This window comes from Falco peregrinus, chromosome 3 (genome assembly GCF_023634155.1).
Source record: "Falco peregrinus isolate bFalPer1 chromosome 3, bFalPer1.pri, whole genome shotgun sequence".
Taxonomy (NCBI): domain Eukaryota; kingdom Metazoa; phylum Chordata; class Aves; order Falconiformes; family Falconidae; genus Falco; species Falco peregrinus.
In genome coordinates, this window is record NC_073723.1 from 119036552 (window position 1) to 119061639 (window position 25088).

At 39.6% G+C, this 25088-nt stretch overlaps 2 protein-coding genes across 15 annotated transcripts in view; one reads left to right on the forward strand and one right to left on the reverse strand.

The window, feature by feature from the left end:
* AGO3 (argonaute RISC catalytic component 3) overlaps positions 1-24523 on the forward strand; it is a 41095-nt gene extending 16572 nt beyond the window's left edge. The window contains exons 6-22 of one of the 14 annotated variants that reach the window (XM_055798315.1): positions 1853-1987; positions 4210-4297; positions 4444-4591; positions 4890-5009; positions 6260-6382; positions 6584-6717; positions 7173-7357; positions 7643-7802; positions 8992-9082; positions 9893-10087; positions 10436-10570; positions 11202-11303; positions 12629-12828; positions 13452-13620; positions 15959-16025; positions 18822-18924; positions 21689-24523. In XM_055798315.1, coding sequence (XP_055654290.1) covers positions 1853-1987; positions 4210-4297; positions 4444-4591; positions 4890-5009; positions 6260-6382; positions 6584-6717; positions 7173-7357; positions 7643-7802; positions 8992-9082; positions 9893-10087; positions 10436-10570; positions 11202-11303; positions 12629-12828; positions 13452-13560 — 1925 coding nt within the window. In that variant the 3' untranslated portion in view covers positions 13561-13620; positions 15959-16025; positions 18822-18924; positions 21689-24523. Of the gene's footprint in view, positions 1-1852; positions 1988-4209; positions 4298-4443; positions 4592-4889; positions 5010-6259; positions 6383-6583; positions 6718-7172; positions 7358-7642; positions 7803-8991; positions 9083-9892; positions 10088-10435; positions 10571-11201; positions 11304-12628; positions 12829-13451; positions 18925-21688 lie in introns of all 14 variants that reach the window. The other 13 variants (XM_055798312.1, XM_055798319.1, XM_055798313.1 and 10 more) reach the window with 13 other exon arrangements.
* Positions 1-25088, reverse strand: part of C3H1orf216 (chromosome 3 C1orf216 homolog) — a 203513-nt gene that overhangs the window by 105364 nt on the left and 73061 nt on the right. The window lies entirely within an intron of this gene.

Sequence of the window (25088 nt, forward strand, 5' to 3'; positions counted from 1 at the left end):
CACTTTTGTGAATAGGGCTAATTGAGATGGGCTTTCTTATGCAAAATCAGATCTGCTTTGTACCACTATTTATTAAGTCCCAGATGAATGCAACTGAGATCAGCTGGTGCATGTGTTGGACTCCCTGGTTCTATAAGCACTCTGTTTTAGTTGTTAAACCCCTATTGAAAAATTGTCAGTGTTTGAGATGCAGGTGCTGCCTGAAGTTTTCTCTTAGTTCACATTCTGTTCTCACTGTTTGAAATGCTTTATAAAGCCAAGGTGGTAAATAGTCTTGTCTTTTTTTGCACTAGGTTAAGCACTCTTAAGTGAGGTTGTGATTAGCATCTGTCTTGGAAATAATAAAATGTTGCAGATGATACTAAGCTTTCATGCTGAAAATTTGCAAGTCCATGTGTTCTTGTCTACCTAAATAGTGGATGATACTTATATGACTTGAGACGAGTTTGTTCTTGTAAAATTGCCTTTCAGACAGAAGTTATGGTGTAGCTGTTGTTTGAAAATGTAAATATCTTACCTGTCTGAGAGATAACCAGTACTAGTATCTATATGCTAGGTGCTGAGATAATACTCTTGTGCTACCTGAACTGTAGTTAATTTACATCAGTTTATGACGTACTGCACCATTGCTTTCTATGAAACAAGTTTTTCTAATCGGCATTAGAAAGCGTGCTAGTAACTCTGGCAGTAGAAATTTTTCAGTCCTTCCTGTGAATGTGAATCTTACTTTGTAAGCTGTGGTTTATGGAGCAATCGCTTTGTCATGGTTTGAGGCTGTGAAGATTATGTTCCAATCCTATTGCTTGATTTTTTGGTTAGTTGTTGAACTTGTACCACGTTCTCTGCAAAAATCTGTGGTTTTCTGTCGCTTGTGTTGCTGTGGGAGATGAACTGCATGCTGCCAGTCACTGGGGGTGTCAGCTATTTGTGTTCATTCAGTAATCGACATCCGGAGGTGTTGGCTGGACTGCGTCATGTGAAGTTGGCAGCTTGCTGAAGTGACACATGTCTGAAGAATGTTTCGTTGTATTAGCACAGAGATATGGTGGTTTTGGTACACAAGATCTGGAAAACTAATAAAATGCTCATCAATTATTACTTTTCTATTGCCATTTAAAGTTTTAAATGTATGGAGTAGTTTGCTTGTGTCTGAGCTATATCTACGGCACTTCACCTTTGTTACTAAAAGATATTGTTTCGGTTGCTTATAACTTCATCAAGCAGATTGTTTATGGTCATCCTTCTGTGGAGTGAGCCAGCTGTCCTGGTTAATAAGAGTATATTGTCACTTAATGTAATTGTGTCATTAGTATGCTGGGAGGGTACGAGATTTTGGTAGATCAAGGGTTGTACTCGCCACTACACCAACAGAATTTGCGTAGAGTCAAAATAGCGCTCATGTTTCTACCAAATATTATTTCAGTAATTGAGCAGATCACATGACTGATAAAACCATATTGCATATTGAATAATCCTAGGTTTTCATGTTAAAACGTCTTCAGTAGAGATTGATTAATACTGTCTCTGTAGCTCCATACAGAGTCTAAAGGATGTCTCCCTGGAACGTTACAGCTCTCTAGAAATAAACATTATCTGGGGAAACCCCCTTTCAAAACACCGAAATGCAAAGTAGTTGCAGGGTGACTGTGCTGAGGGCTGATGTGTCACTGGGCCCTACGCTGGCTTTTGTATACTTAGTTATTGCAAGGCTTGCTAATCTATTTTTTTAAAAAGTGTGCTGCACAGTATTTGCTTGAGGGTTACATGGAATTTTAAAATACATTCATTTATATACTGCTCCACAACATTTTTTACTTGGGTTTTTTTACACTTAATGTTTTGCTCTTTTTAGTTTCTGCCACTGCCTTCTACAAAGCACAACCTGTAATTCAGTTTATGTGTGAAGTTCTTGACATTCATAATATTGATGAACAACCAAGACCTCTGACTGATTCTCATCGGGTAAAATTCACCAAAGAGATAAAGGGTGAGTAGAAATGTATCTGTTCTGTCCCAGGTAACGCAACCAAGCTAATTCTAAGGGACTGGTTTTTAACTGGAGTCCTCCTGGTTAGCATGCATCAGCAGGGCCCTGGAATTGCCAAGAGAATTTCAGTATGCCCTGTTTGTAGTTCTAGTCCTGAATGAAACAATGCAGCTCTACAGAAATGAAAGATAAAAAATGAAGTGTGTTCCCAGTGGCTTAAAGAGGGAAAGAGAAAGTATGTTGTTTATGGCCTGGACAGAGGTAAGATGCCTTGCTGGATGACTAACCTTTTGTAAGCAAGGGTCACTGAGGCCATCGTGGTGTCATGCTGTAGGTCTCCCGCTGTTTTAACACTGAGGCAAAGTGAAAATTGATTTCAAAGCTAACATCATTGATTCTTTGAAAGTATGCTGTTGCAGTGACTTGTAATAACTGAGTGCCTTATGGAAAAACAAATACCACTTGCTAACTTGCAGCTGAAGGCCAAATTCCATTCCAAAGGAATTGCATAAGCTGCTGGTTTGAGTAGTTTCACTCCATATATGCTACATTGCTTGTGTTTTCCCATATTCTTTCTTTCCAGTCTTAATTTGCAGAGAGAGAAGCCTTGAAAGAGCTCAGCTTTGCTCTTAAATGCTTGCATTAATTGATGCAAGATTAGACTTTCTTGAAATACAGGATAGCAAAAATAAATTTGAACTGTAGTCGTGGACAGATGTGTTCATAGAATAGTCATTAGGGGAAAAAAGCTTAAAGGAGTTATTTTGTAGTAGTCCTAACATGCCGCCTTTTCACATCTACCTATCAGTCTTCATTCTGGAAGACAGGTAACTGGAGAGTGGAAAGCTGTCTCTGCTTGATCTTGGATGCCTCAGACACTTTGTTACCATAGTCAGAAGATACCGAAAGGTTACCTTGGCTGTCAGTATTTGGGTTTACTACTGTAGTACCTGCGAACTCCAGCCAAGATATGATCACGTATAGTGAAACAAACCCTGCACTGAAGAATTGGCAGTCTGTGAGCAGCTCTGTGGGAGGGTAGTGCCTTCTGTAGTGTCGTTGCAGATTAATGACAAAGCGGTGAATGGGTTCCAGATATTTCTGTATTCACAACCCTTTTCTGCCTGGCCACAGTGATTCATAGTTATTTCTTTGTGTTTTCTCTTAATGGTCTATCGGGGCACTGGTAGTTTATTTTTTGATTATACCATCCTCTAAGTAATACTGATGTTAAGGTTGCAATTAGTGTTGTTGGGAATCAATGAAGTACAGTTGACACTTCTTTGGGATGTCTGTCCCTAGTAAACTAAAGACATTATCTGCTGTCTGGTGCTTAGGGACCTGATCGGGTGTGGGGGATTCAGTCTGTGGTCCACCATCCACAGGATTCAACAGGACAAGTCATCCAACTCCTTTCTCAAAAGCCTTTGCTAGTAGGCTGTGGGTTGAATCTTTTTGGGTACCAAGGCTCTGTTTTTGACTGCCTTCTCTTCTGTGGGGCTGGGGAAAGACAGAACAGCATGTCGATGCTACGCAGCACTTGTGTGATAAGCTCAGTACTTCCAGCAGATGTTGAGTTTGCTCTGTACATACAGTACCGCCAGTGCCTGCGCAGTTAAGAGCCACTGAAAGCCTCTTGAAGCTCCCATTGTTGCTATCGTTGCTGTGGATAGAGAGTCAGGTCTGGTGAGCCTCTGGTGTACAGGCTGGGTGCTTTTAGACAAGATCTTCAGCTGCTCAAAATCTAATGTTAAACTGGGTCAGGGAAATTAAAATTACAGGCTGAATGCGGGCACAAAGCTGGGGGTGGGAAATGAACAATGAGGTAGAGATCTGGGTTTACCTTTTTAATTATATTGGAACTGCTGGTTTTCAGAGGTATACAGCATTGAGAATGAGAAAAAAAGAATATGGTGAAAACAGCCGTCTGTGTCTGAGGTTAGTCACGTGCCTGTTAAATGAAACTGCTACAAGAAATTAAGATCACATTGAACATTAAATATTACACATTATGGTTTGGTCTTGAGGGTAATAACCTGATTAGTCAGAAATCAAGTTATAATGAAAGAAAATCTTCAGAGAATAATTTCTTACGTGGTGCTGTTTGACACTGACGATCAAAGCTGTTGGATTCGAACATGTTCTGTTATAGGAAACCTTGTGTCTCCTGTGCAAATCTTTGTGTAGTTATGACATTGTGGGGTTTTGGTACTTTTATGCAGGTCTAAAGGTAGAAGTCACTCACTGTGGAACGATGAGAAGGAAATACCGTGTTTGTAATGTAACAAGAAGACCTGCAAGTCATCAAACGTAAGATGCTTTTTGTCAGAGCATAAACTGTGTGATAACTTAACGCTGAATGTGTAACAGGACCTAATATTTTATTAATTTGGGGGGGGGTTGATAGTTGCCAATGAAGATTTCTGTACATATTAATAAAATGTATGTCTTTTCAGCTTTCCTTTGCAGTTAGAAAATGGCCAGACTGTGGAGAGAACAGTAGCACAGTATTTCAGAGAGAAATACAACCTCCAGCTGAAATACCCTCATCTTCCTTGCCTACAAGTGGGACAAGAACAGAAACACACCTACCTGCCTTTAGAAGTAAGGAACTTAATCTGATAAATCAGCTCGCTATTGGTAGGCTGTATCATTTCGCAAAAGGTTATGCAGTGGACTTTGCAGTACAGCCACGTTTACATATTTACATGTTCATTCTCCTTTTATCTCATTAAAGGCTATCTAGTGCTTTAAAGTTTAGAGCTCTGAGAAAGAACATCTGGTTACTTAAACACACCGGGGGTGTGTTTTATAGTGATAGCATAGTATTGTGTGTGCACGGTATGTTGGGATGTTTCTAATTACTCCTATGGTGTATTGACGCTTCTGATTTTCCTTTAAGGTATGTAATATTGTAGCTGGCCAGCGGTGTATCAAGAAGCTAACGGACAATCAGACATCAACTATGATAAAGGCCACAGCGAGATCTGCTCCAGATAGGCAGGAGGAAATAAGCAGATTGGTTAGTTCTTTAATTTCACTTTGGTGTGATACTGCTCACTAAATAACACTGGACTAGATTACATTAACACACAAACTTTTTGTGACCAATCTAATCTTTTAATTCTTTCTTTCTAGCCCTTTAACTTGATAGATTTTAATTCAAAAAAATACTTTTTTTTAACAGTATTTATTTAAAATAGCTTGCAACAATAGCATGAGTCCAGCAGTATGGGCTTTTGTGTGTTACAATCTTTACAATTAATTCCAAGTAGGTATCAGAACTACTCTGGACTAATAGTTCACTGTTTTACTGTAGTGGACCCTCAGGGTTTTAAAAAAAAAAATTGAGAAATGGACTTGGATTTTAATACCCAAACTCATGAAAGTAAGATTTTGTTCTAGGTACTTTTCTGATTCCTATTGATGTTTGAAAGCCATACTTCTTTTTTATTGTTGTTATTATTATAGGACATATTTGTAGTGGTACTGAATACTTTGAAAATCATGAGCTAGACTGAAGACTTGGGTCTTGAAAATTTCCCATTGTTTTTTGTTAATAGTTTGAAGATGGTAGCGTTGCTATTTTCAGTGCCTGTTAAAATGAAGTAGAAACTGGAGCAACTTGCATCGAGAATCATACAAGGAATCTATAACAGGGTAGAAGAAGGAGTCTAGGTGCCCTGAACCTCCGTCTTCTACTTGAGATGTTTTGACTGCTTGCTTTAGTACACACAAAATATTTTCATCTGATCATTCCAGTATCTTCTTGGCACTGAATCCAGACACTCTAAACATCAGTGTTTTTTTCTGACTTGAAGTATTTTTAGTTGAATACTCTTACACAGATAACTCTTATTGAAACAGTCTGGGTTTTGAGCGACAAGTTAGCCAAAATTTTGTGATTAAAATAAGGCTGTTCTGGAAAATCCAGAAGACATGAATGTGCAGTAATAAAATGAACTGATTTGTTTAATCTTGGGTTTGCTTGTCTCTGAAGGACAATACTCACAGGATAGATCAAAAAGCAAATGTTATTGAATGAGCATACTACAAATAAGCACTTGAGTAAGGGAACAAAAAATATCTAATATATCATGTGGTATTAATTGTTTTCACTGGGGATAGGTTGATAGTGTTGAGCAGTTAAATCTGAACTTTTTTCAATGACAAGGGGAATTGTAGAACACTTCTGCAACATTCCTGTTAGTCTTCTGTTATATGAATTATAACAAAATACTTCTGTAACATGGAAAAAAACTATTCTTCTAGGTGAGAAGTGCAAATTATGATGCAGATCCATTTGTTCAAGAGTTCCAGTTCAAAGTCCGGGATGAGATGGCCCATGTGACGGGGCGTGTGCTTCCAGCTCCCATGTTGCAGTATGGAGGACGGGTCAGGTTTTTGCATTGTCTTTTGTTTCTGTTTTGAAGAGTGATTTTCCATGCACATTGACTATTTTAGTCGGTTCAGTTGCATTGTGCAATGCAGGGATCATGGAGTTTGAATGGTAAATTTCTTTTTGTTATCTTGAAACTGAAAATAGCATAGACTTTTTTTCAATCACTTGAACATCTGTTGCTTTTGTTTCTGCAGAATCGAACAGTGGCAACCCCAAGCCATGGAGTATGGGACATGCGAGGGAAGCAGTTTCACACTGGTGTTGAGATCAAAATGTGGGCTATAGCTTGCTTTGCAACACAGAGACAATGCAGAGAAGAAATATTGAAGTAAGGCATGTTGTGGTTCAGGCTTCAGACTGTACTCTTAATGAAGCCATCTTAGTGAAAACATGAAAGTAGGGCTTCTAATGAGTGTGTTACCTGGTTTTAATCATCTTAAGATGTTAGGGAGAGAATCCAAGCTGGTTTGCTTCCTTGTTGGAAGCTACAGTCAAGACACTGTGTCTGGGTACACTGTGGGTTTTGATCCTGTGACATTGCTGCTTTGTGAATAGTTCCTTCTAGCATCTTGAATGAACTACTAAAGGTGTCTAAATGTGAGATTTTTTCCCCCTGCTTGTTCTGTCATGTTCCAAAGCTGTACAGCCTCCATATAATGAACATTTTTAAAGTGCTGCTTTGAAAAGCTGTTTGGAATAGTTTGATAACACAGTTCTTCTATTCTGTTTTGGTGGTTGTGTGCTGTTGCTGCTGTGAAAATTCAAAAAACTTCTCATCTTTAGGGGTTTCACAGACCAGCTGCGCAAGATCTCCAAGGACGCGGGGATGCCGATCCAAGGCCAGCCCTGCTTCTGTAAATACGCCCAGGGTGCAGACAGTGTGGAGCCCATGTTTCGACACCTCAAGAACACCTATTCGGGGCTTCAGCTCATCATTGTCATCCTGCCAGGGAAAACACCGGTGTATGGTAAGGGAATACCTCTGTCTTTACCCATGTGGTCAAGTATCGTTCTGAGAAATTTGCCACCCAACATATGTTACAAAATTCTTTAGGCCTATCCTTTAGGCATTAGAAACGAATTTTTGTGTCTGAAGCTAAAATGAATTGTAAGTAGGGCTGAGCATGGAGATAATTTGGAAGTTATTTTGCAGGGTATGTACATACTTAGATTATCGTGACTTAAGCTAAGATCAAAATACAGCAAAATAATTTCAAATGGATTGAAGTTGTATCCTAATATTTGCTTCTTAGCGGAGGTGAAGCGTGTGGGAGATACGCTGTTGGGAATGGCCACACAGTGCGTTCAAGTCAAGAATGTCATTAAAACATCTCCGCAGACCCTATCAAATCTGTGCCTGAAGATTAATGTTAAACTAGGAGGAATCAACAACATCCTTGTACCTCATCAACGGTAAGATGCTTTGTGGAGACTGATTTGGGTTTTAACAGATGCGGTTACATTTCCTACTTAGCATCCAAAATTTAAACGTGGCAATTTTTTAATTTGAAATATTCTTCTGGTAATAGTACATGATATTTGAGGTAGAATTAAATTTCTTCTAGCATGGACTCAGAGTGATTGTTGGCTTATGAGTCTTAAGCCAAGATTCTTTTCAAATGTTTGTTCAGTATTAAACATTTGAAGAGAAACTGCAGATCTAGAGGTGTTGAAATATGAATGTAATCAGCAGTTTTTGCAGGTTTAAGAGCATACAACACATCACAGAATGTAACTGTTGGGCATACCAATGTGCTGTTGTGAATAAGTGTAAAAGAATACTAGAGGCATCTTCTCTTGCTATAACAGGCTGAGTAATTCAGCTCATGCTTGTTCCTTGCGTGACTGTTCTCTGTGTTCTTATTTGAATGTGTGCTCCTACTGCTTTGGTGCCTTCAGTGGGAAGGTTTGAGAAGTCCAGCCCATGTGTGCTCCCTTCTTTCTGACATGGGTCATTGTAGAGAAGCACAAGTCTTTTGGTCCTGAAGACTAGAAATTAGCATTGACTCTGACCTTTACTAAAGTGTATCTATTTTTGAGTGGAAATATGTATAATGCAAGGTAGAAGCCAGAAAAACTTTTGGAGTATAAGTCTTAAGAATTCTTTCCTGAGAGCTTGGAACCAAAGTTTAAATGCGAAACAGTACTGTGTGGAAGAACATTTTCAAGGCATTGGGTGACCATCCTGCTGCTTAAATTGTGTAAGCCAGAATGTGTGCGCTGCTGCACCCAGTCATTTGTTGCATGGCTGATGCAGTACCAAAGTCATGCTTAGCTGACCTCTGAGCGTTAGTGTAATCATCCTGTAGAATGATGGTTTCCGTAAGAAGTTGTCTGTACCATTCAGGTGTAGCTCTGTGGCTTTTCTCCACTAGAATCACACCACAGTTAAATGGCAGTGTATTTTGGAACGACTGCTGGGGTGGTTTCAAAATTCACATCTTGTGCACAAAGATTTCATTGTTTAGGCTTGGCTGAGTACCTGATAAGAAGGCATCTCTGTGCAGCTTAGCTGAAATTGAAACAAAACCTCATATTGAGCGATAACCTTGCGCCAACTGTTCATCTACAAGTGTGACTTAGCACTTTTTTCTTTTTGAAGACCTTCTGTGTTCCAGCAGCCAGTGATCTTTTTGGGAGCTGATGTCACTCACCCTCCTGCTGGAGATGGAAAGAAGCCTTCCATCGCTGCTGTAAGTTTTATGAAATTAGGATTGTTTTTTTATCTTTGGTAAACGTTAGAATAATAATGCAACTCATGGACTATGTCTGTGTCAAATATGTTTCAGGGCTTGTCCCAGTTCTTTGTACACATGTCCGGTATTATTAATGATATATTTAAAAGAACTGATCTAATCTGAAGTAGCAGGCAGTGGGTTTTTCTTAGCTTCTGAATGTTTAAATCAAAGTAAAATGGCAGTCCTGGTAAATAACATTTCTGAAAAAAAATATTGTAAAGGAAATAACGCAGCTTTGTTGTGTTAGTTAATAACATATTTGTATTTTTAAAGGCCTGGTTTGGCAGGAGTGTTTTTGATACTACTTGCCTCTTGTGTTGGTACAGTCTGGGAGATCAAGGTTGGATGCTTGATCAATCCCTTCCTATGTTGTCCCCTTAGTATTTTACTTAGCATTGATTGTAGTTACAGAAACTGTCCTTGTTTAAAGTAACTATATGCAAACTGAAGTGAAAGTGAGAAAGCTTCAAAGAAAAGTCTGTGTCTGGACTATAAGAATATGCATTAGCGTGCTGTCAACAGAGGGGAAGACTCCAATTCTGCAGATGCATTTCGGCGTGCTTGGAGGGCAAGTTCTGTACCCTTTTCAAAAGGTGTTAAACCTGTACCTACTAGAAGTTCCAGTTAAAAATGTTACTGTGATTGTTGGTTTAACATAAGCATCTTTTATTTGAAAATGGCTCCTCTTGCCTTTTTTGCTATTTTAATTTTTTTTTTATTATTATTTGTTCTTGAAGCCTTTACTCATGTACTCTTCCGCTGAAGGTTGTAGGTAGTATGGATGCTCATCCAAGCCGATACTGTGCCACAGTGAGAGTTCAGCGACCCCGGCAGGAGATCATCCAAGATCTAGCCTCCATGGTGAGAGAACTTCTCATCCAGTTCTACAAGTCAACACGGTTCAAGCCCACACGTATCATCTTCTACAGGGACGGGGTCTCTGAAGGACAGTTTCGACAGGTTGGTTCACATGTGGGTTTTTTGAAGGACTGTGTAATTCCAGTTCTCATATGGGAGTAGCTGTACTGTTGGAGTTGCTTACATTTTACACCAAGATGCCACAAAATCATTGAGACATAAGGACAGAATTTCTTAAGCATGTTGGTTGGGTAAGAAAAGCTGTAACTTGTTTCCTGTCTGGGAAGGACAAGTCTTAGAATTGGGAAATAATATCTTTCTAAGTACTTCCGAAGACGACTAGTTGTGTAGCAAAGTTGCACTTGATTTTAACTACAAACCATTTATTATGTGTCATGTGTAGGATACAGTGGAAGGAAAACCTAAACTATTCTGTTCTTGTGCTTGTAGGTTTTGTATTATGAACTGCTAGCTATTAGAGAAGCCTGCATCAGTTTGGAGAAGGATTACCAGCCTGGAATAACCTATATTGTGGTGCAGAAGCGACATCATACACGTTTGTTCTGTGCTGACAGAACAGAAAGGGTAATTGTTGCCCTCTCTCATGGAAGCCTTGTGTGAAAAGCTTGATGTCAAGCACTTGCGCTCCTGGAGAAAGTACTAGCATGGGCTTCTCTGTCATTAAGGGAAGATGTTGAATTGATAAGCGCAAAATGTGGCCCCAAATTGGAAATCATTGACCTTAAGTATGTTTAGAAACAAAAATGGTCCCCATCAGGCTTTGTCCTGTTGCACATTGGTTCTAGTCTTTGTCAGTGAACTATAGCAAATATCCATGTAACTAACTAGGACCAAGTCTACAACAGTTGTAATGGAAGAAAACACAAAATTATGGAAGCTTTAACTTGTCTTTTCTGAGTCGATCCAAACTCAAGCTGAAAATTCTAAATACCAATGTATGTGCAGCTCTTCTGTCTTTCTGAGATTCAAAGTTCTTACAAGTGCTGTAGGTGCGCTGTGCCGTGTTGAGATGGTAGAGGGATACAGTATCCTTGTCAAAGATCCTAGGCTGCTGTATTGACACATTCCAAGCAGGACTGAAGCAGTTCATTCGGTGAAACCTTGCATGTGTTGAATTAGAATCTTGTATTTTTAATTACAGTTGAAATGTATAGACAGTTGTTAGCTGCACTTCTTAACAAAACCTTTTTTCTAGGTTGGACGAAGTGGCAATATTCCAGCTGGAACAACTGTAGATACAGACATTACACACCCATATGAGTTTGATTTTTACCTCTGTAGCCATGCTGGAATACAGGTACGATTTCTTTTTTGTAGGCAAGTGTGAATTTAGAGCACGGTTTTTCTCTCTGTTTTGTAACACTTGTGTTCCAATTACTTTATATGGAAATGTCATTTTGTCTGAGATCCCATGTTATTGTGGGACCAATAGTATTTTTGCTTAAGAGGCGGTCTCTGCTACATCTTTAAACTTGCATTGGTGGTAAGTGATGCTTTTTAAAGTTTATTGTAGAGGTCACTTTATTTTGTGCCTTTGTTATTTCTGAAGGTAAAACTTGCTACTTCTCTGATTTATAGCCACAATGAAACTTGCATTGAATCAAATCTTCAAATGTAAACAGTTTATAAGACTGAAGGCAATGTTTGATTTTTTTTTTTTTTTTTTTTTTTGACTGTATGCAAACTAGTAAGTTACAGGCTGTGGAAATTAAATCCAACAAGGTGGTGGTATTGCCAACAATACAGTGGAGAGTCAACTTAATGACAAAAATTGTATCAGAATGTTTAAAAAATTGAGGGAAATGAACTCTTTACATTTTTATCATTTGAGTCTGACCATATTGTCACATGTTAGAGATTTAAGTGTGGAAAAGTAATTTTGAACTCCTGAATAAAAAACACTGCGATGATTCAAAACTGGAAAAGAAAACATGCCCACCCAACCTAAACAAAATGTTATGACTGGTTTCCAGTTCTCTTAAGAGTTCCCAAGAACCATACTCAGTGGTCAGTACTTGTTCATGATCTGTAAAGGAAGCGTTAAAGTACTGGTGGTGAAAGTGTGTGTCTGGGGGGAATCTTGACACGAGTGACATGTAAAAATCTGATTCAGCATAATGCCAAAGAGCAGTGCAACCATTGAACCTGTAGGAAAGATGACATTGTGTGGGAGTAAGGAAGCTCTATAGGTAACCTCCGAAATACTGGAACTGTTTCTGGTGTTTGTACTTCAAGTTAGGGTGCCGAGGAATGCGAAAGAGTTAAAAGCAGCAGTTATTTCTCTGAGAAATGCTTCTCAGTGAGAAACAGTTTTAATTGAAGGTAGTTAAGAGGTAATATAATCATGGTTTAGTCATGTTGAGAGCAGATTTTGATTGTTGAGGGTTATCTAGAAGGCATGTGGGTTTTTTTCCAAGCAGGAATAATTAAAGTAACATAATCATGTAAATTTTAGTAGTCTTATTCATCTCTAAAAACACTTGGGGCTGACATAAGACTGAATTTTCTTTGGCTGCTGTTATGTAGGTGTTCAGACTAGATAGTCTGACCCTTTCTGAACTGAAAAATCTGACTTGATTGTGGAAAAGCCAGATAAGTGAATTGATGTTCCCTTCTTCTTAGGGTACCAGCCGTCCCTCACACTATCATGTTTTGTGGGATGATAACTGTTTTACTGCAGATGAACTTCAGCTGCTGACTTACCAGCTCTGCCACACATATGTGCGCTGTACACGATCAGTTTCTATACCTGCACCAGCGTATTATGCTCACCTGGTAGCATTCAGAGCACGATACCATCTTGTGGACAAAGAACATGACAGGTAAATGAAAATTTGTGCTTAAATTTCTGTCCCCATTGGTCTTTGCTCCATTGGCAGGCATAAAGCCATCTGACTATAGATAATTACTGCTCGTTTTGCAGTTGATTTTTGCTAACTCTGGGACTAGTCTCAAGAGAATCATTCCTGACAGCTGCTGCTCAGTTTCAGACAAGAGTGAGTTGGTGGATTCTGCTGAGTAACACTCAAATTAAAAGAATTAGGTTTAATAATAAAGTATTCTGTTATAAATTTGACGTGGTCTGAGGGAATTGAGCCACACTTTTACTTTCTTGCTTTAGAATTAGTCATGAATGAAGCAAATGTTAAGTGCCTTCTGCTTACCTACCTCTGTTTTGTATGTCAGAAGTATTTCATAACCTTCAGGCCATCAGTATATTTGTAACAGGCTTATTTTTAGATGAACAAACTAAGCGAAGGTAAAGGGATTTGTCAAAAGCCTTGAGGTTGCTGGGTGAATAGACAAGTAGATTTTTCTCAGTATCCAGTTCTATTACTATTGCCCTGTTGCTTTCCTAAACATTGAAGAGATGTGAAGGTGGCTTTTGTGATCCCAATTAATATGATTTAAAGCCCTGCTTGTCTTTTTCTCATTTTTCTTGCAGTGCTGAAGGAAGCCATGTTTCAGGACAAAGCAATGGGAGAGATCCACAGGCCCTCGCGAAGGCTGTACAGATTCACCAAGACACCTTACGCACGATGTACTTCGCTTAAGTCAATAAAATGGGAGCATACTCACTGAAAGGAAGAACTGAAAAATAAGCCACATACAATGTATGTTTCCAGTGGGGTTGGTTTATGGGGTGTGCCTCCGATCATGCTGAAGTTGACGCTGTGCAGGGGCGAGAGGCTAACCCTTAAATTGACACAAGGAAGATTGTTTACTTCATCGAGGAACACAGCACTATTATGCAATATGAAACCAGCCAACTGCTTTTTCGGCGCGGTCTCCTGTAGGAAGCACCGCCATCATTATTATTTTTTTTTTATTATTTCTCGTAGTTTAACCCTCTTATGCCTTTACCTCAAGTTGCTCGGCAGCACAACTATCTTTGCAAAAAAAAAAAATTAATAATAAAAAAAATCAATGGTGTAATTAAAAAAAATAGCAAACCACCTTTATACAAACAATCACAATGATTGTTTGGGGGAGGGAAGTGTGCAAAAAAAAAAAGTAATTGTTTTACCCCAGTGCGTTGAGGAATCTTTCTCAGTATTGCCATCAAGCATTCGAATGTGAACATATCCAAGTACATTTGAATGTATAGCACTAGCTAGAAAAAATTGAGGGGGGGGGGGAGATGTTTTGCACACTAATCCAATAATTTGAACATAATTTAGCCAACTGCTGCCTTTGTGTCTTTCTTCAAAGCTTTGGAGTTCTCTGCTCCAATAGTTCCCTTTTAAAAAGCAAACAAAGAAGCTAGTGGTATTATGTGCAGGCAGTAGTGATCCAAACTCTTTCTTGCTCCCTGGTGAATTTACTAAAGCTGCTGTTTTACCTAGTCCAAAAGTTTCAATTATTTTCTATCTGGCAAGACAAATATGTTGAAGCTTCATATGAGATCAGATGTCCCAAGTTTTATGGGATTACATACAGTAAACACCAGAACTGAAACTTTAGAGCTAAGGTCTTTTTGGGAAAAAAGAAAAATGCTAGTTTACTTGCTGCCTCTCACACCTTAATGTGATTTCATATGTATGTGTTTTTGAAGTTTAGCTTCCTTTTTTTTCTTTTATATTTATTAGAGTAATAATAATGCTTTAATTTAATTATTACAGAACATATGGTCAACATCAACTTTTATTTTTTAGAAATGTAACCATGTTTATTTTTAAAAAAACTGACAACTTGTTTTGCTATCTTTTAGTGCAATAAGCGTTCTAAAGGAAAACTGTGTCCATTGAGCTGTATTAAAGCAGTGTTTGTACCACTAACTGTGGAAGAATGGACACCTCCATGATTTTAAAAGGACAAAGTAAAAGCCTTAATTTTGAAAGGAAAGTTTTATAGTCAGAAGGAATCTTGAATTTTCCTTTTTTAAATCAAAAAATAGCAAAAATGCTTCTAGAATTCTGCAAGCTTTACTTGTCACTGCAGTGTTTTGATTTAACAAAGGAATTGGCCATATTTTTGGCTTTGAAATGTGGAGGATATTTGAATTAAATGGAAAGAGTTTTTTATTAAGATCTAAGTTTTTACATGCTTAGTTAAATCTATTTGACATCAGTAAAGTGTCTGGAATTAATAAAAGTTTTTAGGCTTTTTTCCTCTTTGATAATGACTTTCCTTTTAAAATTAAGTTATTGGTAACTTCATTTCACTCTGCAAATAGAGGGCTGGGATAGTTCTAACATGTTAAATCACTGAAATGTGAAAACAAATCAATGGGACTCTTTCATTCCACTTTAAAGGTAAAACAATATTTAAGATGTCAGAGACGAGCATTTATTCAACGAGAGGACTGAGGAGTTTTGCACTTTGTAAACTCGTGAATTGCATTTTTGACTGTTTTTATTTGCACTGGTTCATAGTATATATACTGCAGATCGTTTGTATGGGCATTGCTGTTATCCCAGCCCTTCTGAACTCCACCTGCTCTCCACATGAAAACCAGTGGGTCGGTATAAGTAGCTTATCTCCTGTCATTCTCATGAAATCCGCTGTTTGCCAATATACTGTATTTTGAGCCTAAAATCTGAGCCCGTATTGCTTCAACAGGCATGAATCTCCCCCATTTTTTCTGCCAGAAAACAAAGTACTGTATTTTGTGCATTTGTACATTGTATTGAAATGTTTGTAGTGCTGTTCGCAACACTGTCTCCAAGAGCTTTACTAAACAGTGTATATACATATTTTATCTCCCAACGTCAAGGAAGATAATTTAAAAAGACTAACTTTGCAAAGTTAACATTGCACTGGAAATAGTCGTGACAGTGGGCAGTTGGCTGGTGGCTTTGGGGGTCCTCAGAGAGGAGGTTTGGGGGGTGACCAAGGGGGACTCGGCAGAGTCTCGGGGGTCCTGGGAGCCGTGTGCCTTCGTCAGCTGCACCCGCGGACCCAGGGCGGCCCAGCCACGCTCTTTGACTTCTTAATGCACTTACCTTTCAGCGCCTTCAGATAAACCTGCTGCAGGGAGGTCGGTGTAACGAAATAATTTGAGCACGATGGTCTCGGAGTAAGTCTCTCAAATGTTTTTCTTAGTCAGTGACATGACGATTTTCTCCTAGAAGCGCTCTAGCTAGTAGTTCTGTTTATAAAAGGTTGAGGTTAGGCTTTTTACAGAAGAGTGTTTTAAAAGAGAGATTTTTTTTGTTGTTGTTAAGAAAACTTTTACAAAGACTTCTTGGGGATTTATGGCGTTTAGATGAAAATTCCTTTTTAAAAAGTCTTTTAACACTCCTTTCAAAGACACTGTATGCTTCTCGTCCTGCCCACGCTCAGTGACTGATTTGAGAAGCTTTTTTGCTCACTCCTTTCACCGAAACATAAATTAAAGAAACTTCATTGGGAAAATGACTTCGATTACTTGTCAAGCTAGCATTTTACCTGGTTTTCATGTGAAGAGTATTTGGAAGTTTTAATCTCTATTCTTGGTTTTGCAAATATCTACGTAAAGTGCCGATACTTATTTGTATTACGATATCAAGTTACTGACGTTGTGAGGGCCACACATTTATGATGCTGTAGCTGCTATATTTATTTAAATGGAGATGGACAATTACTGCACTAAGGAATGAGGAGATAAGCAAGGAATCAAGGTTAGTTAGGTATCTTGGTTTTTTTTTTTAAAAAAAAGAGAATTAATGGTGTGAAATATCAAGTGTAACAAAGGGTGCTGTCATTTTAACTGAGATTAAATAGCCAGATGTTCTTCCTTTGTTTAAGAACATATATATTTTGATGTTTGCAGTTTGGGGGTGGGGGGTCGGGATAAATGGTACCTCATCTGTGGTGGCAGTTTCCAGTATATTTTCAGAGTATATGGATTTCTTTTATTTTTGTACCTGCTCTCCTTTAAAAAAAAAAAATAATAATCTCAAATTTTATGTGCTGTTTGGGGAAATCTTGAGTGGCGTACCAGATCCCCCTCTCTTGCTGGGAGCTGTCTGTGTATAGTCCAAAGAGGAATGTGGGCAAAGGCTGATAGTTCTACTTACTTCGCAGGCAGACTGGCCTTGTTTTTATGCCTATCGAGAAAAAAACGGTTCCTGTCTCCTAAGACACTGTACCAGTTGACTGCACCGAGACCTCACTTGTTAAGTACAAGTGCCACTAATTGCTTCTGTGATGGGAGCACGCACAAGGGCCCCAGCGCTGGGCTGGGGCAGGAGCAGCCGTAGGGCATCGGCCACACCAGCCTGCGGCCGCGGTGCTGGTACCTTGCTGAGAGCGGGAGCCACGGCCGGTGGCAACGCTTCTCCTAACCTGGCAGAAAGCCTTGCCAAAACCTGCCATCTGGCGACTAGTAGATCCGGATTTGGGGAGAAGTAGAGTGTTTTATAGTTTGAGACGTTAAAACTTTCAACATCTGCTAACGGAATGACTTAACTTCACTGTAAGTAGGTTGGTTTCTTTTTCCTTTGTAGGGCACTTCAGCTGTGGCCATTTTACTCAGGATCGCTGTATTACTGTTCAATGTGTAATCTGGTTAAACGCATCCAAGAGTTATTTTTCTAGGGTTCATTCTGGCATCCTTTTGGAAGTTTGGCCACAAAAATGGTTTTCGGGAGTAAAATGGGTTTCTGGAAGTTGTCAGTCAAGTTATTTCAAGATGCTATTGGTCCTAAGCTATTTCCACTTCTTCATCTGTGAATTTTTGTCCTATAAAATGCTCACACATAAGATACCAGACAGTCATCTTCATACAAATTCCAGATAAGAATACTGGTTTTCTACTAGTCTTGAAGTCTACTCTGGTGAAATTCCAAGCTCAGCCTACACTTAAAGCTTGAGGCCTTTTTTTTTTGTTGTTATTGTTGTTTATACTTTCTTCATATCTTGTCCTCTTTTGATATTTTCCCCATTTTGTGAACTGAGGGTTTAGAACCTTACTCAAAGCACTTTTTTAACCAAGGAATCAAAAGCTCAGATTATGTATGTTGAAACTATAAATTCCGTTTTCAGAGATCGTTGTTTCTAAATGGCCATCTTCGTCTCCGGTGACGCCAAGCAGATACTCTGTCCCTTTCAGTGCTGTGGAGTTTTGTGGCTGCTACTGGCAGGTTGATTGGATCTAATGAAGAAAAATCCATAGGGATATCAAAAGGAAGGATTCTTTTCTTTTTTACCCAAAGATGGTACTTTAGATTGATACTAGGTGTTAGGATATCATTTTTGTTTGGGCACATGTTTAAATAAAACTTCATGTAGCCAATTCACTTACCATTGGTGGTTTTTTGGTTTTTTTTGTAAACCTGAATAGAGTGGTTAGAGCTTGAGCTAATTGATGCTTTCCGCTAGTAGAAGATTTTGTACTTTCAGTAGTGGAGGTATGAACAAGATGGGTACAGGATCCTATGTTTTACCTCCCTAGCAGAGTCTCAAGAATCCTGATCTCTGTGACACTAAAACAAAACCAAATTGTTGTCCCTGAGTAGGCGAAGGTGCATATGGAGGGGAAGGAATCATAAGGGAGAGGCCTGCGAGGGAAAATACTGAAGCATCAGTTTTACAGAAATAAGGGTGTTGATGGAGACTCCATCCACTTTCCATCCCGCGTGCCCTGGCCTTTTCAGATCTTGTCAGAGGTACCCCCTCACCTGACACGGGTAGTTACACTAGGGTCCTTTTGAAACAAAGCAGTTCCGCTGTTTAAAGTTTGGAGTGATTTTTATTTTTTTTTAAGCAAGACAGTCCTCAGAAAGTGCCTTTTTAGAAGATGGTGCTGTAGATTTTTATTTTCCAGTTGTACGTGGCTGAAAATTTAAGATAAATTATTGAAAAATGCCAAGTGTTTGATGGTATCTTTCAGGTACTTTCAAGCATCAGCTTCTCTGAGTCAGGACCAAGAATAACCAGGAAGGTGTTTTCATTGGGAGGGAGAGGCATTGAGGAGCGATCACCAAATTCAGCTGGTAGGCTAGAATCGGTTTTGATTTAGTCAATGCAATTTACCTCTTCACATTGAGGGGGGTGTGGGGGTGTGGGGGGTGGGTATAGGAGGAGCAACAGCATGGGACTCGGGGGGGGGGGATATGGTTAGTGCCGAAAGGGAATCCGTAGCTCCTGAAGGATGTTGTCTCTTAGATGTAGCAAGCTCCCAAAGGTGAAGTAGACAAACCGAAAGCTGTCTGAAGACTTAGGAGATGGTTAGTCCTGCTGTGAGCAGACCTCATGTGGCTTGTGTTGTTTGAAGGAGCGATGTGCGTGTATCGACGGGACTTCTGATTCCTAGCTCTAGGAGTTTTGGTACTCTGAGTGGGAGCGGCTTGGTGGGGTGGGTGATGCTGCCCTACTCGGGGGGGGGGTGGGGGGGGTGGGGGTGGAAGAGGGTGTGGGTCCATAGTGAGTTTGGTGAGCATTCCTCCGGTCAGGAAAAGCTGTAGACTAGACTATTAAAACACTGCACCTCAGTAACCTTGTAATGCTGCATAAAGTAATAATAATAGCAAAGTTCTGCTTTGATTACACTGTAATGTGCTTGCACATGCCTGCAAAAAATACACACTTTTCATTTTTGTAATGGTCTTAATAGCAGTTATCAGACTTTTCTTTTATGATGAACCTTGTCCTTTATTGTGGTGTTTCTGTATATTTATTGGTAATCTGTGTGCAGCTCATAGGTCTGTGTGTGGTCTGTATGTTGCTTTTAACACTTCTTTTTAGGTGGGAGAAGTTTCTGAATGATTTGTTTCTCCTCTCCAAAGTCAGCTTAACCAGTCGTGTTTGAGAGGAGACTGAATAAAACAGCTTGATAGACAGACTACTTTTAATTGGTACCTTGTTTCTTTAAAACTAACATGATTTTGTGTTCATTTTATTACTGTTCATACAGTATTGGGCATTTAAGATGTAGAATAACTCGATGTCAGGACATTTTTGAATGTCAGGACATTTTTGAATATCAGGAGCTTAAGCGCAAAACTCCCACTTCAATTGCGAGTGGTATCTTTGCAGGAATATGTTCATGTCTGGACTTTTTCTAGGAGTAAAGCAGAGCTTTTTGACTTTTTGATTTGATTAATTTGGACGTGATCAGAATATTTAGGGTACGCAGTCCCAGAGCGGGGCAGTGACCCTCTTTGGAGTTGCCCACACCTCTTTGTTGAAAGGGACGCTGTCAGATTAACGCGCAATAGAGCACTCCTGCTTACGCTACCCACAGACTCTGAATCAAGTATCTTTTTGCTGTGTAGATTTCTTCTGATTCCAGTTAGAGAAAGGAACTGGTGTTTCTTGTAGTCTGTTACTGACTTTGTCTTATTACAGTGCCCAATGCCACTTTGTTGGTATTTAAGCTTGCAATGATGTTAACTTATTTTATATTCCCGGTTTCTTAATGTTACTAGGCTAGGATTTAGAAAGCATTTTTTCACTCTAAATTCTGAGCCAAAACTGTGTCTTTCTCTCCCTTTTAGTAGTAGGCATTTTCATCTTAGACTAAAAAGGGCCAAAAATCTTGCGCCATCAGCTTGTTTGCAGCAATACTCTCCATCTCTTCCCTTGCCTGTCAACTGGTTTATTTTCTGTCTACATTTAGTTAATACTGAAGCTGTTGAGATTTAGAAGGAATTTGCTGTCTCTTCTTTTTGTCAGAAAAAATGAAATGGAGTTGCATCTGATGGTGCTGGTTTCTGCTGGGCACAGATTTCTTTCTAGAAGTCTTGCCTTGGTGATGATCAACTATAGCACACATGGGTTTAGTTGCAGTAGAGATGTTCTGTATGTTTCTGTTGCTTTCATTGGAGGGTGCATGATCTTTTAAAGTATCCAGTTCAAATACACAAGCTAATAAACCACTGAAAACGTAGACGCTATTAAAATACTTAAAAAAAATTTAAAAAAACCACAAAACAAAAAAACAAACAAAAAAAAAAAAAAACCAAACAAAGAAACCAACAAACCAAACCAAAAAAACCCCAACCCAACAGTCTAGTGCACATGGATAGTTTTAATTCATCCTTCTTCCTGGCAAAGTTTGAGACTGAGGGTTTGCTGTAATTGATGCTACTCATAGTGAACCGTGCTGGGATTAATCCTAAAACTGAACTGACCTGGCTATATGTTTTATGAAGAGGAGAAGTGATAGTGGTGACTGTGCTATTAAACCAATAGTAGAAAGCTCTAGAAAATGCAAGGAGGAAACTTGTCCTCATAATGAAAAAGCTGAGTATACTGAAAAAAATCTCAAGCTGCTAGAGAAACCTGTATGTTTGCATCCACAGTTGACCCAAAAAGGCCCCACATGACTACTTCAAAAACTACTACATGAGGGGAAAAGCATTTTCCTGTATTTTAAGAGTGCCTGTTCACCTCCTAAAAGGACCGTGCTGAGAAGCAGGTGGCAGTGCCTGTAACAGCTGTATAGTTAAATCAAACTGTGTGTTTTGTATCTAAACCTTGAAGCTACCTTACTTGGTTTGAAATAGATACAAGTTCCAGTAGATCGGTGCTATTTGAAACAACGGAGCCAAGGGGTTTTGTGAGCAATATCTGACCCCTCCGTAAAACGTAGATGCTCTGGTAGATGTCTGGTTGCAATTTTCACGCGGTTCGCACTGAAGTGTGCCTGGCTACCAAGGAAAACAGCAGCAGGCAGTTGTAGAGTTAATTTTGCTGTAGCACTACAGTTGCTCTGCTCTTCCTCAGCTCTTACCTACCTCCCTGTTTCCTCCACAGGATCGCTCACCCTCCGCTGCCTATGTAGAATTAGCAATGTTGAGGACGCTGTAGCTGTGTGGAAGGTGAATCAGCTCTGGACGCGAAGGGCAGTGGTAGTGTGATGGTGGTGAAAGCAACTGCCTGTAGAAATAAAGGACTGGGTAGGAGTTGGGTGGATGGCAGGTAAGCTGTGGTCAGCTTGAGCCCTTCAGGGAAGCTGATGGGAATGTCAAACATTAGCTTAGGTGTCTTGAACTGTTTGTGTCGGACTTGAACTCATTGAGAGCAAGCATGTGCCTTTTTCTGATCAAGAACAGAGCTGGAAAAACTTGTGTTTGCATTGGTAGTATGGATAGTATTTTTCTTGACCTGCTTTAAAGCTTGAAGTCCTTGGTCAGACTGGAGTTGGTTTTGTGTTGAACTACTTTAAAGTGAGCCCTGAATTACTTGTGAATGGGAACTGCCCAGAGAGGAGAAGCTTTTAAAATAAGTCGTTTCTGGAGAGTGATGTCATCAAATAAACATACTTCCTGGTAGACTTGCAATTTTTTAAATAAGATTTAACCTTGATATGTTTCTCTGTGTAAGGAGAATCATTAATTCTGCCCTTATTTGGATGTTGCCTGTCCAGTGATGTCTTCACTGTGCTCCTGCAGGTTTCCATACATTCCATTGCTTCTTCCCCCTACCCCGTTTGGTGGCTGTAAGGACACGAGGAAAGTTGTCCAGGAGCAGTGCAGAGGTCTGATTAGGTAGGAATGTGGAGGTGGGGATTAAACATCACAGGATTCTTCAAGAACCAGTTTGCCAGCAGCTGAGGGTCGTGATGTCTGCCAACAAAATCTTATGGTCTCTTGGGTTTGGAGAGTTAGCCAAGTGTGGTACAAGGGGAGAGAAGATCCCCCATCCTCTGATATCGAGATACTAGTAGAGGGAAGGCTGTTGTAGACTGTGTGCTGCACAAAAGTTAGGCACCTGTGTCCTTAGATGCTAGTTTGTACTTAAAGCTGCTAAAAAAGTGGATTTTCAGTCTGAAACGGAAGAGCTTCTTCAAATAAATTATATTTGATGCAGTTTTGAGATATTGATGAGCTATCCAGCCAGGAACTGTGGTATCAACGCTGGCTCTGAAATGGGTGCCCTCTCTGACCTTGGGTAAACGATTCTGCCTCATTTTTCACCCTGTCTAGAAAATGTTTATGATGATTCACATCGCCTTACAAGAGCTGGCTGTTAGGTGTTCTGAGGATGAACCACATTGTGGAAGTGCTAACTTCTTGATACAGACCTCTGTGCACCTTCTTGCAAATTTTCATCTTTGATTGACAGTTCTGTTTGGAGTCAGTCTCTGACGTGAGCCCGTGCTCTTTACTTGCATCTCATCGCAGCTCTGCCTGAGGAAGGCTGTTGGGATTGATCCCATGTTGTTTACCTGTTGCTTTCTTTTAAGATAATCCATTTGTTGCAAAACAGACTGTCAGAGGGCGAGTTCATTTAAATGGAAGTTGTTTGGGTTTTTTTTATTGCTGAGAATGATATGTCTTTCAAACACATTTGGCAGTTGGAAACTTAATACTTACTGTAATACTATCTAGCAACACAGAAAAATATGACTGTATGTTGAGTTTAGGGCTGCACTAGCCTATAAATCACAAGTCCACAACCATTTAAGTACAGGTGTGCAAAACTTAGCTGTTAAAATACTTACTAATAAACTTTCATTATGCTTACACTTGCAAATCTCTTAAATATATTCAAAACCAGTTTCTTTGATAGAAAATCCATGCCTTGCCAGTTAGTGTTCACTCAGGCATAATAGCAAAGTAATACCTACTGGAGCAATGCTAGATTTAAAGAATCTCTTGGAAGTTTTTGAACCTGATGGTGTGCCAGCAAAGTGGAAACTTGACTAGGGCTCTTTCAGTGGTTCGGGAAATTGAATGCCAAAAAACCTCGGTGAGAGGAAGACTGCTGGAAATGACGTTTGTCTTCTGATTTCTGGCAACTTTGCAGTGAAGAATGGCTTCTTTTGGGTACTTGGGTTTTGTACATCGCTTTCCTCCAGTGGCTATAGTTTTTAGTTTTCTTTGGACTTGATTTCTGTTTTTCAGCGAGATGTTCTCATTTCTGCATCTTCAGTGTTGAATCTAGCCTTGAGACAGCTTAGCCTTGTTTTCCTGTAGAAAAACCTGCTTCTAGAAAGTTGCATTTTGTGTCTGTTTTTGCAGGCAGTTTTGAAAAGCTAGCCTCAGCACAGCAATAGAGTTGGCAGAACAAGGTTTTGGTCTGAAATACTGATTTATTTTTTTTTTTACAGGCTTGTTGCCCAGCCCCTACTGCCACCACCAGCAACACTGGTGTACAGATCCTGCGTTTCGCAGGTTGGGTGACACACTTTGGGCTCACAGGGTACAGATCCTCCTGTCTGTTATATTCTTGTTTCTTCCCTTGGTGTAAGCAGTTAAGCTTCCCCAGGTAGCCAGTTGGTGGATGAATAGTGTTGTTGCTTGTGGTGGGGAAAAACTAGGCTGTTTACGTGGCCTTGGAGGTGTCTGATCATAAATAAGACCATTGTTTATCAGCAGGTATTACTTTAAAGCTTTTATGGTAATTGGTAGCATTTGGTTATGAGCCAATATGGGTATTAAAGTATCTTCAGGAGAAGGTGGCTCAGGTGGCATGGTGTGTGCCATAAACCTTGCTAGTGATCAAGCTGTATTTGTTTAAGAGACTGCTGGAAGCAATGTCGTGCATATAAATTTTGCATATTTAATACCATATGTTTAAAATTGATACAATAAAATATTGTGCTGTTTCAGGATTCCTTTTCAGAATAAAATTCTACTAAACCAGTCCAGTGGATTGAGATTCCCTTCAATGTGTATGTCTTGCTCTTTCTCAGACGCTGGTAACTGCTCCCCTCTTGTTTCGGTGTTACCGTTCCCACTGCGAAGGTAACTGGGGGGGGTGTTGTGTGTGTGGTTAAAGCAAAAGGGATTTGTAGAGCTGTGACTTGAGACATTGCACAAATAGATTGTAGACGGATGGCAAATGAACTGGTAAAAAGCCTTTATTTTTACTTAACCATCTTGACCATGTGTGCCTATTTGTATTGCGGATGTGGGCTGCAACCATGCGGGGTGGGAGGGAAACCATGTGTCGGTGTGTTTTGAGATGTACTTGCTAAGCAGAAGCGGTGTCCTCTGCCCCTTTTTCCCCTTTCCAGAAAAAAAATTGTTCTTGCCAAAATTTTCTACCTGTTGCAAGAGTTGCTTTCTTTCCAGCACAGTAAAATGTCAACTTCTCACTGTTCATTCCCTCTCGTAGGCATCTGTAACCTCTGTACGATGTATAGTACACACAGCAGTCACCAGATCTCTGCTGGCTTTAGATACCATCAAGTTGGGTGTATTGTAAA